This window comes from Neopsephotus bourkii, unplaced genomic scaffold, assembly GCF_033783945.1.
Source record: "Neopsephotus bourkii isolate Nb327-2 ecotype Australia unplaced genomic scaffold, CSIRO-AGI_Nbou_v1 NB_1749, whole genome shotgun sequence".
NCBI classification, from domain to species: domain Eukaryota; kingdom Metazoa; phylum Chordata; class Aves; order Psittaciformes; family Psittacidae; genus Neopsephotus; species Neopsephotus bourkii.
The window spans coordinates 3,487,241-3,501,276 of NW_026902223.1; the positions used below are offsets into that span (position 1 = coordinate 3,487,241).

General features: G+C 39.6%; 1 protein-coding gene across 1 annotated transcript in view; it reads left to right on the forward strand.

The window, feature by feature from the left end:
* The window catches only part of PITPNC1 (phosphatidylinositol transfer protein cytoplasmic 1), a 77,418-nt gene that overhangs the window by 47,317 nt on the left and 16,065 nt on the right, over positions 1 to 14,036 (forward strand). Inside the window, exon 5 of the mRNA XM_061377402.1 lies at positions 4,942 to 5,013. Within this exon, the coding sequence (XP_061233386.1) occupies positions 4,942 to 5,013 (72 nt within the window). The remainder of the gene's footprint in view (positions 1 to 4,941; positions 5,014 to 14,036) is intronic.

The following is a 14,036-nucleotide window of genomic DNA, read 5'->3' on the forward strand; positions in this document are numbered from 1 at the left end:
CCTTCCGTGCTTCCTCAATAAACAGTTACTGTTCCCATGTAAGGAAGAGACCCTAAGGGAAGGGAAAACCAGGGATAAGTGCTGAGTTTCATTGTGGTTGGAGGCAAGTTGATAGTTGACTGTTTCATCTTACTGTATGTAACATAAACAAATAGTGTTTTTCTTTCTGAGCTCCTTTATGAGAGTTTAACTCCCTTGCTTATTTTCAAGCCCTTTTTTTACATTGTTCTGACTCTTTCCACCCAAGAGCACTTTTTCTGCTCTTTACCACCTTCCTGTGCTTATCTTGCTTTCCAAATTCTCCTCCCTCACACTGAGTCACACCTTCCAAATGCTGCCATCGCCCTTCCCAGCCCTTTCTGCCTATTCTCTTCCGACTTTGTCATCCTGATGGATGCTAGCTTGTGTAGTAAGTAACCCGCATCACACAGCATCTCTGAGCAATGTGCAGTGCTGCCCTGAGTATTCTGAAGACAGTTAATAACATGATGACCAGTTTCCAAAACATTTTGAATATCCAGTTAAAGAAACTGTCTTCATTCTTTCTGCAAACAGCTGAAGGAATGTTGTAGTTTGGAATATGCTGTAGAGCCATCACTCTTCACATATCTTCTTGCATGTAAACTGTAGAGGTGATGTCTTGTTTATCCATAACCAGGTGTGGTTTTGATTCTTTCTCTTTCATCCAGCTCTCTGTTCTGTCCTTGCCATCATCCACTGGCATTGCCAATCTCCCATGTTACACCCTCCTTCCAGTCCATCTATCCTTGTTTATAAATGCCCTCTGTTGCTCTGGGGCTGCTTTGTGTCTGTCTGCCTGTTTTTCCACTGTTCCCCTTGCTATATGCCAGGCATTCCTCCTGCCTCAGTAAGTCTGGGGACCTTCCATCCAGGTCTGAATCACAGACTGAGGTTCCTATTAAGGAGAAGCAGGTACTCCATTTGTCTTTCCCAGGTTTTTGATCTTCAATGACGAATTGCTGTTTTGTCCCACTGACTACCCAAACAGTGCCCCAAAATTCTGAATTCAAAGGATGTGGTGTCTATCATATCTATAAGTTACCTTATTAAAACACTCTAATTTTGCTTGGCCATACTCAGCCCATTTTAGCAGTTACTGTGTTCTTTACCTCTAGGCTCCACGGCGATTGCTCTATAAAGGCTCTGGTTCCACCTGTGTTGACAAAATAATGTATATGTTATCATATTAAATAAGGAATCATCAGTCTGCAAAGTGGCAGGAGATGAGAGCACAGTTACATGAAATGTCTGCCTCTCCTGGCATTTATGTTAAGATTTAAGGGGATATGCTTCTGCTGCTTAAAGAAAAAGTGGGATTAGTTTTTACTGTACAGAAATAACTTCCAAGGATTGTGGATTAATATTCAGCGAGATTGTGGATTAATATTCAGAGAAGGGCAACGATGAGGTCTCCGGCAGTTCTTTGAACACTGCAGAAAGAAGCCCAATGGAAAATGAAGGCAGCTGAAGCTGTATTGAGGAAATAGCAGGTTATGGAGGGTGAAGAAACCTGTCTCAGTTACCCTTTATCCAACTTACTTACTGGCAACTATGGTAATTCCTGCAGCCACGTGAGGTGTAGCTGCTATGCCAAGGCTATTTTACAGTCCTTTCCATAAAGCAATTTTAAACCACTGTATGTGTTTGACTGTCTCTTTAAGACTTTGGCAAGTGTTTTGGCATACTTAGGTTCTTGTAAGTGTTCTTCTAAGTGTTGCTTATTGCTATGGCAACACTAATCAATCATCATGCTAAAAATAGGCCTTTCATTTTTCAAGAGGTTATCTGTAGTGAATTGAAAATGCAAGTGCAGTCTGTGTTTTCCGTATGCTGCTTTCATTTCACTTCATTTTGATCTGGAAATACCCGTGTGGTAATTACTATTACAGACTCCAGTTATCTCACTGGTTACTCTCCTGAGCCTTAAACCTCTTCCAAAAGGGGTGCCAGATATAGAAAGTTTAAGAAAGCAAACTAACAAAAACCCCAGAGTATTCTCTTACTTGCTTTTGAGTGTCACCGGTATACTGGATTAGAACAGATTTCTAAGGAGTTTATAATACATCTAAAAATCCTGGCAGTGACAATATAAAAGACTCCTCCTTTTAGAGCTTCTCACAAAGGAATGTGTTTTATTGAAGACACGAGGACTCTGAAGACGTTGCCCTGTTATGTAGAATTTAAGCCTAATTTCACATTCAAGATTCAGTTTGCCACTGTTTTCTCCAAAAGGAACCTTTTGGGCTGTAGAGACACTGAAATGGGAAATTGGAAGTGGTGCCCAGTGCTTGTGCTCAGCGCATCGATCACCACCAGGCTTGGGCTGGAAGAACGCACACCCCAGGAGGCAGAGCAGAAAGGGAGTGGTGCTCTGAAAGGAAAGGTTTATTACCTGCCATTCACTCTCAAGTTTGACTCTGGCTCTTGCATAAGACTTCTAATCCCCAGCTAAGTAAATACAGAGGCACTTAAGGAGGGGGGGGAAAACCCGACAACTTTTTGCATGATGAATAATAAAGTCTTTTGAATGATGCATAAACAGTTTTCTGGTGCTGCCAGAGCCCTCTGCCAATTAGTCAGAGTGCAGCTGATGAATCATGAGACACATTCTGTGAAATGTTCAAAAATCTGGACCCAGCTCCATGTTCCTGAAAGCCAGTGAGACCCCCCACAGCTGCTGGAGCAGTGGTTGCCAGTCAGTTGAGTTTCTGAGAGAGATACTTGCAATGGAATACTTTTTTGGTGGATTTTAGTTTGGGTAAATTCATGTTTCCATTTAGAAACTCAAATTAAATGGTTATGGTCCTGGCCTTCATACTGAATACGCAGAGAAGTTGGCTTTTGATAGCTGTGTGCAGAAAATTACTCTCTGCTCTCCAGTGAGGTGGCTTTAAGTAAATGGCACTTACAATTCTTCTATAATACTCTGAAGATCCTTGGTCTTTTCTTAATGTTTCTTTTCTCTTAAATACAAGGTTAGAAGATCTCTTTTTTAATTAGAGTGTAGTTTCTGGGTCACAGGAAACAACAACCAGATTCAAGCAGGGGCTTGCTGAACTGCTACAGGCAGCCTAATGCAGTTCGAGTTCAATTGATGAAATGGCTGCATTTCAAAGTATCACGATCTGACTCATTGCTGGTATAGTCTAGACTGTGACTGAAAATAGTAGAGATTTTTTAATAGCAAGGTGAAAAGGAAATCTGGCATTTGGCTTTATTCAGAATTTCCTCTGAAACTGTAGCCATGCTTTAAATACACAAGTTTTTCTTATTTCTATTCCTATCCTCCACTGTACCTGGAACTGGAACCCAAAAGCAACTATTTTAATCAAGAAAAATGGTTTTAAGTGTTGAAAAATGTGCTCCTGCTGCATCCCTGTGTCTCCTGGGTCATTCCCCATTTTTTTGTAACCACGTTTAGAACTTTTCTTACTTTAGGAACATTTGATCATAGAATTCTTTATCAATCCCTTTTATCCATCTCTTCTTCCAGCTAGTATTAAGATAGTTCAGGGATGTTCATTCCACCTTTTGGTTCCTTTTTGAGACCCAAATTAGAACCTTATGACAAACCTTGGTGCTGGTTTTCTTTTTTCTTTTCCCCCAACTTCTTTCCCTGTAGTGCCTATTGTGTGCCAAGGCTTTTGTTTGCAGATGCCTGTGATGTCTGCCAGAATAGGAGCAACATGCTGAGGGTACACAATGAAACCTGAACTGAGAGAATATCTGGATGGGTTTTTGGTGTTACAAGATCCCCAGTTCTGACAGATCGCTTATAAATACTGTATATTATCAGCTGGCACTGTCTGATATACATGCATAGGAAATGCTTAACTGCCCATAACAGACAGGTCATAGGAGCAGATCTGTCACTGAACTTGCCCCATCCTGCACTCCACGTAACTGCTGATATTTTACTGTATTTTTCCTCTCACATATTCACTCAGTGAACAAGTTCCATAGCTGAGAGCTTGTCACAGCTGAGGTTGGACTGAAACTCGTAAATGTGCTACTCCACAGACATCTAAGAAAAGGCAAAACCTTTGTGAGATCTGAAGAGAAGCCTGTGGGGTCTGGGCATCTGCAGCACCAACATGTCACAGGGAGGATTTCATTATGTTAATGGGAAGACAGTTTGACCAGACGCCTTCTGTGGCACCAGAACCCTATGCTGGCAAAACTCACTCCTTTTTTTCAACAGGGATTTATTCTAGATGTGCTTGTTGAATACTGGATTTCCTGTGAGCAGAAGACTGAATGATGATGTGTTGGGTGATATCCATGGAAATACGAATGCGTTTTCTGCTGTCTCAAAGGAGATGGCTTCTCATTTCCATTCTGTTGCACCACAGCTGGCCTTCTAATTCACCTCTGTTCTTAGTCACCAGCCCCTCCCTTAGATAAACTCTTCAAATTTGATCAAGTCCAAACTTGGACCAACAGCAATGTGAACTCTGAGGCATCAACATCCTTGTTGTATAATCTGTACATACAGCACATTCAATAGTCATGGTCTTTACAAAGATACTTTGCCACAGGGTATTAGCGATGCATCACACAAAGAGCTGGCACTTCTGTTTCACTGGCAATTGGTGCAAGAAAAGACTTGCTGACTGGTAGTAAAGATGCTGAACTAGTACCCTTAAGAGTCTGTGAGACAGCTACTCTGCCTGTGTGAAAACTTGAGTTGAAAGAACTGTGAAATGCTAAAGAAAAGATATTTGAAATATTTTTTCCACTGGAACCATGTTGCCTGATATTAGAAATTCTAGTCTTGATAAGCCAACTTAAGCAGTATGCTTTTTCTTGAGGTTATGTGAGTAAAATGAGAAAGCTGATACCAAACAGGATATACTGAGCATGTCAGTGCTTGAAACAAAGCTTTTTTTTTATGTCAAACATATTTTTGTTTTGTTGCAGTGTTCATTTTTGCCTAAATTCTCCATTCACATAGAGACAAAATACGAGGACAACAAAGGAAGCAATGACAGTGTAAGTATGATGATGGCTTGATGTAATCCTTGTAGTTAAAGCATGGCTGTATGTGGGAGCCACGGGTCTTTCAATCTGGAAGAAAGGCCTCACCAGGTTTGTACCTTTGCACCCACCAGGGTGTCCTGTCTGTGAGCAGCAACTCAGCTGGGTGTCCTCTGACTCCTTTATCTGAGGAGATAAAAGATTCAGGTACATGACTTCCCTTCTGCCTCTGTTTTCTACTTGTTACTTCTCTAAACACAATGTAATTTACATATGTGAATTTAGTCCTGATGAACATTTACTGAGAGTAAACAAAAGATTACTCTTTTTTTGGGGTGCAGTTGCATTCCACATTATCTGTTCACATTATTCTCTCTGAGTAAAGGGGGTTGAATTCAAAGGCACTGTTAGGAAGAGCAAACAGGAAGCTAAACAATAGAGATGAGAGACCTCAGTAAACAACTTCAAGGGAACAGTAGCTAGACTACTGAAGTGATGCTTTTGGCAACCACTTACCAAAAGTTAAGATGTTCTCAGAGTTAGAGCTTAGAGATGAAAAGGGTAATTAACCATGCAGAATCCTCTCTAGAGGGAGGGTGGGAGTGAGTAGCCAGCAGCTGCTGATGGGGGGGGATGCTCAGGGATAGAAGGCAGGAGATCACTCTGTGGCCTTGACAGGGAGCAAAGCAAAGTTGTACAACTTGCAAGAAAAGAGTGACATTCAGTAAAGCCAGGCATGTAGAGATTCAGCCCTCAGATTAATACACAAATACATTTCTACATGTTTCATTTTGGTATGCTTTAAACAGTTGTTTGCTGCAGACTTAAGAAGTTTCTTACAGGTATGAAATGCAGGTTAAAATGTAACCCAGAGACCTAAAGAAGGAGTCTTTGAACTCATTCTGGAGAAAGAAGAAGGCAGAAAAGCGTATCTTAAGGGATGTGCGACACTAAGCTGTTCAGTTTCCAGGGGTGTCCCTCCAGCAGCCTTGCAGAGGTGGAAGTGTGCTGCTCTCCATATGGGAGGTGTGCTTCCCCACCCGTCCTGGGCTGGTGTACTGATGGGGCTGACAGCTGTGCACTGCTTATGGCAGAGTAATTACATGTAAAAGAACAAGGTATCATTTTGAATAATGCTTTTGGCATACAGATACTTTCCCAGTGGGAACATGACAGAGATCAGGTATTAGCCACCAGATACCAACAACTTTCAGTCACTGCTAGTCTAAGCAGGGGAAGGAGGGGAAAAAGAAGGGTATTACATTACCAACTAGATGAGCATTATGTAATTTGTGCACTTGTTAATGTTCACTTTTGGTTTTTGGCAGCACTTTAATTTAGAGCAAGCCCACACCTTTGCTTTTGGGAGGTACAGACTAGTTTTCTGGTACATTATAATACCAGCAGTGAGAAGACACATTCTGTACTGATGCCTAACAGAGGAAGAACTGAGGGTATTTCTTTTGTGGCTAAAATATTATGACTCAAGCTCCGATTAGTACTCAAGTACCCAGCCAGTGAATTTAAGATGAATGTAACACAGAGGTAGGATACCCAGATGATGTAAATCAAAGAATCTCAACTCTGCTTGAATCCAGCTCTTCAAATGTCATTTTTACCAGAGTGTCAGTGGGGTAATATTGTATTACCTTTATACTGCAGTACCTGAGTCACAGAGACTAGGCAAGTATTTACCAAGATTAACAGATTTAATTTGACCCTTACTTGAACTAAGGAGGAAAAAGAGAAGAGGGCTGCACTCCAGCCCTGATTTCCATGTCCTTCTGAGAGCTGGGCTATTGACTAGTATGACCACAATAAACCAGCGGAAGATAGACATTTTTTGCTGCTGATCCAGTGATGCTGATGTGGTGACACAGATGTGGCTGATACAGCCCCAAAATGCTGGAATGCTGGTAAATGTGGAGGGATGTGATTGAGCCTGTGGAGAGATTTTTGTTAAACCAAACACCTAGGACTCAGTTGGTCTGGTTTCTGTTTCTCAGTGTGTAAGCTTAAATCTCACTTAAGCGAATGCGAAGTGTTTCTCCTTTGTATCATACAAGTTTAGGTTAAATTTCACTGTTTTCCTGGTCAGAAAACAACAGGAAACACTCATTCCTAGAGATTTCTACATTTCTGTATTTCTCAGCTATTTCTAGATACATTTTTGAGATCGTACAGGTTTTTTTTAAATTCTTGGTCTGTTCTTCATTTCCATCCTAGCTAATAGATTAGATACTGATTGTGAAAAGCAATAATTAGATCTTAGATATAAAACTAATTCCATTGCTTAGTGGAAGAAAGCAATATAAATGCTCTTGGGTTCCTGTTGTCATTTAGCAGGCTGCTGTGCTATTAGAATTATTTTATTTAACATGTTGCACTGTCTGGTAAAATTCTACCTAATTACTGCAATATATCTTGATGCAAAAGTCCTTCTGATTTTTCTTGCCAGTTGTCATCATAGAAGGAACTAGTGCAACATAATGGTACCTGCTTTGGAACTTGATTTTTCCATGTCTCCAGCTTTGTCATCATTTTAACCTATTTTAAATGTGCTTAAAGCACTGTTGTTCCAACCTGTTCGAGTTTGCACAAATGTAAACCTTGCCAGAAAGAACAACGGAAAATAAACCCCTGTATTTAGATAAAACATTGTGTAGATGGTGATAGTGCAGCACCATAAATCCATCCAGTTGTGATTTGTAGTGCTCCAGCACAGCTGTTGTTATATCATATCTAGAAGCTCACGTGGCAGGTCTTTCCTTAGAAAAACAGAGTCATTGTTGGGTGAACATGTTAGTACATTAAATATTGTCACTGCTACCTTGAAGCTTTATAGCTTCATTAGTAGTGCTAGAAACCAGATCAGTGAGTTGGGGGTCATTCAGGGTTTCCTCTAAATGGTCTTTTTAAAAGTAAACTTCTTAGTTTAAAGAGAAATTTCATTTTTATTTTACTTTTATTTTAAATTACAGAATGGACTTTCTAAAACTTAGAATGATTTGTAAAATGTAAATGACACTGTAGGTGGTATCTGTGGAGTACGTGAAAATGCTGCTTCCCTCCTGCATCTTCAGCTGCTTATGTAAGGCAGGGTGGCAGCAGAACCTGCTGGAAGAGGGAAGCGCAGGTTCCTACACAGCCAGCCCAGCAGCAGTGAGCACAGACAAGCTAGAAGAGTGCCCATTAATCACTCAGTACACACTTTTTTGCCCATAAGGAAAATGAGCAAATAGGGAATTTGAATCTAGATGCACAAAGTCTGTATTTTGCATGTTAAAACCGTAAGTTAAACAGAAGAGAGTTCTTAAGGTATAATAATGAAATGGTTAGAAGTGACAGCAGGAGTGGTGTAAGTTGCTGGTTGTTTCTGAAGAAATGGTTAGTCTGTGGTTTTCATGAGCACGTAAAATCCCCTTTTTTATTTTATTTGGACAGATATGTTTTTCTTTTAACAATTTATTGAATGGTCAGTATTTATGTATAATTTAATTATAACAGTGTATTGCTCTCACTTTTCTCGCATCTCTTACCATTTCAGACTACAAACTACAGACATACATTTTGGTTTTAATTTTAATGGGGAATGCACCAGCTTGAGCTTTGTTGATTACAGAGGATTCACCACATGGCTCTAGATGCTGTAATCAATGCACAGTGATCTCACGTGCTACAGCTCCGTGTCTGTTCTTGCATGCCACAGTCTAGTCCTGTGAACGTTACTGCCTGGTGAAGGCAGACATGCTGTCAAGGTTCAAGCAAATCCCTGGCTTTCAGACACGTGTCAGTTTTGCTGTTTGTTGCAGAAGGATCATTATGTTTGACTGGGGTTTGTTGGGGTTTTTTTTGTTGTTTGTTTTTTAGTCACAGAATTAATTTCTGCTGATATTTGGGCAGTGAATTTTTGCCATCTGATACCATCTGGGGAAGTAAAGTACAGCTTGTAAAAATAATCCAGTAGTTGTCAATAATGGAAATTCAGTGTGTGCAAAACAGTGCCTTGTTCTTTGCAGCATAACATTTGCTCTGGAAAACTCAATGGTTAGATCTTGAATATTAAGGAATAACATGCAAGACCTTACAGTAACCTAGTCTTCCTTATTCCTAAAGGACTATGATATTTATTAGCAAGAATAACATTATTCTTAAGGGCAATATAAGGATTCTGAGGCAAAGTTACATTTCAAGATGACAAATTATGAGTCTCATTGGGCAAGTTCTCATGAGAGTATGTTGCAGTAATGCTGACAGAGTCATCAGGACTGCTGCACTAATTCTTTCTCAATCAAGAGAAAAATAGATTATCAGCATGTGTCTTACCTTTCAAAGATAATATAGTGTTGAATGACCACTGCCAAATGAAACCAGGAGGTTTCTGTATTCCCTATAGTTATAAATTAACACTGGTATCATCTGACACATTAATAGCTTGAGCACACCAAAGCTGATAGCAGATGCTATTTAATACACAACCTAAGTAAATTGCAGTGCCATCAGTTAAAGTCAGAAAATCCTTTCTTGACAGTGAGTTCTCATTCTGCATCCCCACAAGTGACCATGTACACAGTAGTGAATTGCTCATCGTGCTTCATCCTTAATCTGTATTTCTGAAGTGTGTATTCTGATTGTGAAGTCTTTGACAAAAGTGAGATCAATTTTAGATATGGCCAGCTAAGAAGAAAAACCATTTTTAGTGCTGCTGGTTTTAGGATGGTTTATCCCCCTATTTTTGTCTCCTATCTTGGTAACACAGAGCTAGGTTATAATGAACTTAATATAGAACATGTAAATTAAATGTAAATTCCCTATTTAAGGAAATTGCCATAAAAAAACTATTGTCAGCTGCAATGGAGTCAGCTGTGCCCTGGCTTGGCCTCATCGCACTACAGGATATCATGGTGTAAATTGGCTAAAGGACTGCCAGGCACCACTGCAAGTATGTCAAAATCAAGGTTCAGTTTTAGGGATGATTTTATTTGCACCTGGACATTTTCTGTATGATGCTGTTCAGTATCTGTTTGTTTCATGATTTGCAATGAAAAATCTTGGTTTTGTGAGGCTTTTCCCCCTCTAAGAAGGATTTCAAAGGATACAGACCAATAAATGGTGAGGTTAGCTGAAAGTTCCTTCTGTGCCAAGAGCTCTCCTTCTGGTGAATATCATTACAAATAGTGAGTCCCTAACACATATGGCTACTGCAAAACTAAGATAAGGCCCATACTGACAGAATGTGAGCAAGTAATATGGTTGTGCCTCTACGTTTTGATTTTTCTAACTGAACGACTGAAGTGAATTAGTAAATGTAGCCCTTGAAATGGATGTGGCTTTAAAAAACCTAATCCCTGTTAATATTATTGATAGTCTGTTATGGCCTTGGAGTTACTTTGACATAATTACATGAAAATACAATTCTCTCTTCAGAAAGTACAAATCTAAATGAGATATTTTGTGAGAGATGGAATAATAGAGGAGTCGTGACATAGAGAAAAAAGAGAGCAGGAAACAAGGCTGCTGATAAAGATGTGGCTGCTCTTCCTCTCTGCAGCAGTGATATTCCCGTGCTGATCAATGAGCCAAGTTTACTGCTCCCAGGGAGGGATTCAGTCTTTTTCCATTGAATTGCTCCCAGTTATGTATGTCCACATGAATAGTTTTAGCCAGTGAACAGGTTTGAAATTGGGCAATTCCCGTAATCTTTGCCCAAGTAAATCTCAAAAGCATATTAATGGACTTTGGGGGTAAGGGAGGTTGGAGCATGACTTAGTGAAAAGTTACACACTGAATAAAACTCCAGGGTTCAATTTCTGAGGAGGTGGCCTTTTGTTCTAGACCAGATTTTCCTCCAGGAAAATGAGAGTTAAAGTGGAGCAGATGACACAACCTGCTAAAGGATGCTATAATACGAAATTGGAGACTAGCCAGTAGTTCTGACGATGGCAATTTAAAGGGATTAGAATTTCAAGGTGGAGAGCAGGTTTTGTACCTTTTTTAATAGGAAAAAACTATTCTTGCAGGCCTTACTGCAATTACACCTCTAAATTTTTCATACTATTAAATCTAGATTTAAACCATCCTACAAATGATGAATCCATATATATTCTGCTCTTGATGATAGGAAAGAAACATCACAAGATATATTCATGTATTATGAAACAAAGCCAAGGCAAACAAGCACCGGTCTGACCCTCAGAGTCCTACTAGCATAGGAGAATGAACTCGGCAGGGTCTGACTTTATACCTGTTTCCATCCAAACCAGGCTGGCTGTGGGGATTTTCCATAGACGTTACATTTGGGATTAGCTACATCTGAACAAGGGCAAAGCCAGCAACTTCACCTGAAGATAAAAGGAAAAAGAAGAAAAATAGGAAAGGAGCTTGTAGAAAAAGATATTAAATCTGTTGTTGACTTACTGTCGTCTCATAACCTGACTTTCTGTTCTGGCTTTGGCTACAAAGACAAGTCTCTAACAAAGTATGTGCTAGGATATGTCATTGTAGGTCATGAGGAAAATGAAGGAAAGAATTCTAAATACAGCAGCACTTGGATTGCTGCAGTACCCTCTGTGATCTTCCTTTCCTGAGGCACTAGAATCATCTGCCAGGGTCTGAAAATTTTCCCCAAAAGACACTACTGGCAATTGTAAAGATGACCCAACTGAAGTCTTTCTTCCATTTTTCCTGTGGGTGAGTTTGTCTATGTAATGATGAGGTTTCAGTCCTCTTCGAAAGTGGAAGTGTATAAATGTTTGTCCGTTGTAAAAAAGCTGTCACAAACCCCACCCCTAAGAAAAGCCAAACCCCAATGCAGAAAGGACTCTCCAGCCTGAATATTACTCTTTGTTTTCCATTTGATTGTGTATTTAAATCTCAATTAATTACTTGGTTTCTAACTGTAAAGCCTGTCCAGCTCTTTCCAATATAATATTTAATATTCTGCCTTTCTACATCATCTTCTTAAGGATACAGATTGTTCTCACCATTCATTTTCTGCACATTTGTGAATACAGTTGCACAGATTGGGAGCCTTATGCTTCTTTTTGTGGCCTTTAATCTCTTCCTTTAAAACTTCTAAATTTTAGTCTCTTTGATCACAAACACAATAAACCCATCCTTCCTACAGGTTTTAAGGCAATCACAGATTATGGGGTTAGGAGAGGAAATAAGAGAATTAGAGCTAGGAAAGAAATCAGTCTTGTTCTCTAATGACTTCTTACTTTCTTCTGCTGATAGAATGAGAAGATTAAATCTCTATCTGTAAATGTTGTGAGGACAATCTAAGAAGGGGAAAAGCATAAATGATTAGACAGCAACTTGTGCCAGTAAAGGGAAGCAAGAATGTCAGCAAACTTCTGGAATGGAGGAAATGGTCAGAGGTAGCTGAAGCAGCAAATAAGGCACAGTTGAAATGGTTGAAAAATTCCTCCTGTTTTTGACAGATTGGCAAAGGCATCTGTCATCCCCACTTCTAGCAAAGCATTTGAAAGAGAAAAAGAATGTAAAACTGTATTACTTAGAGGTGCAATATGTGGATCAAGCCTGTGACAGAGCAGGGCACATTTTTTCAGATAAGATGTTGGGTAATAGTTCCAATTTAGGTCCTTGCAAATGTGCAGATTTGTGTGTGCTTAAATTCATTAGGTTTGTACTTAAACCATACACTGGCTAATTCAGGGCCTCAGCTGACCTGGTAATGGCCATTTAAGAGAATTCTCCATTATTTTATTTAAAGCTCAGAGATTATAGTGAAAAGCATCTTGTTCCAGAAATAGCTCAGCTGATTTCATCAAGGGACTGCTCTGTGTATCTGAATTTGCTTAGGAGAAAAGCAAGCAAGGAAGCTTGTAAAAAGTGACCTGTATTATACATATCAAACACAACAGCTACTTAAAAAATGTATTTCAAGAAAGGGCATGATGGGGAAAGGACCCCTCAGCTCACATTTGTTCAAATAATCACCATGTTTTGCAAAACAAGGACTGGAGAAGGATAATAAGTACACAGATAAAAGCAGACTGGAGTTTCCCTTTGTTTTGTTCTTCTGCAGTTTCAGACACATCAACATTTTATATCCAGTTCACAAAGCATTCAGCATTGCTTATTTTACTCCAGTGCCGTTAATGACCAAGACAAGTTAAAATGGTAGAGTCACACTTCAGCTTTTCATATATTTCCTGAGCAGTGTTCTCCTTACCAGCTGGTAAACTGGTTCATCATAGTTCATTGCTCACTTTGAATGCTTTAAATGGGTAGCCGCATCTTCCAGAACTACTAAAGTAGCATTCTTGTTACTGAAGAGTTGCTGGCATTTTGTATTTTTAACTGTTCCTTTAGGATGAAGGGAAATTAACAGGTAGCGTTCACTGCATTTATTTAACAACAACAAAAAAAGAAAACAACAGTATTTATTCTTGCTGGAAACATTCGCTATAGAACATTGTGCCCCAAAGGGAAAAACACATCCTTGGCTTGTTACTGATCTTGACAGTGTCTGCAGAGCTTCCCTGAATTTGATGGTTCACGATAGCCTTTTAGCTAGTCACTATTTCCAAGTCCCAGAATCACAAGTAGAATTATATTGCAGAGATAGGATCAGTCACATGGGTCACCAAGATGCCTCAATCGTTAAATTCTGGGCACAGGCACAGATGCAAATGACCTGCATTTCAAATATAGCCATCGTTTGCCTTGCAAAAACAAGAGACTTGAGGTTCAAAACCAGCTCCTAAAGGACTGAGATGAAAATAAGCTCTGAGTGTGCTCAAATGGATGGAAGTTTCCAGCTTCCACTGAGGACAGTTCAACCAGACTTTTGATTCTCAGTAAAACAGCACCTTAGCCTGAGTTGTTCACACAAAATATCTGTATTTCGTTCTTGTCCCTAGAGTGAAAAGGTTAGAAACAGCCAGAGTCCAGAAACTCCAGTTTTTTACACAGTAAAAATTCCAGTTTTACACAGGAATCCAGCTCAAAGAGTAGAGAACACAATAAACCCCATCCTAGATGTTGACTTTACTATTTGTGACCAAAGTCTC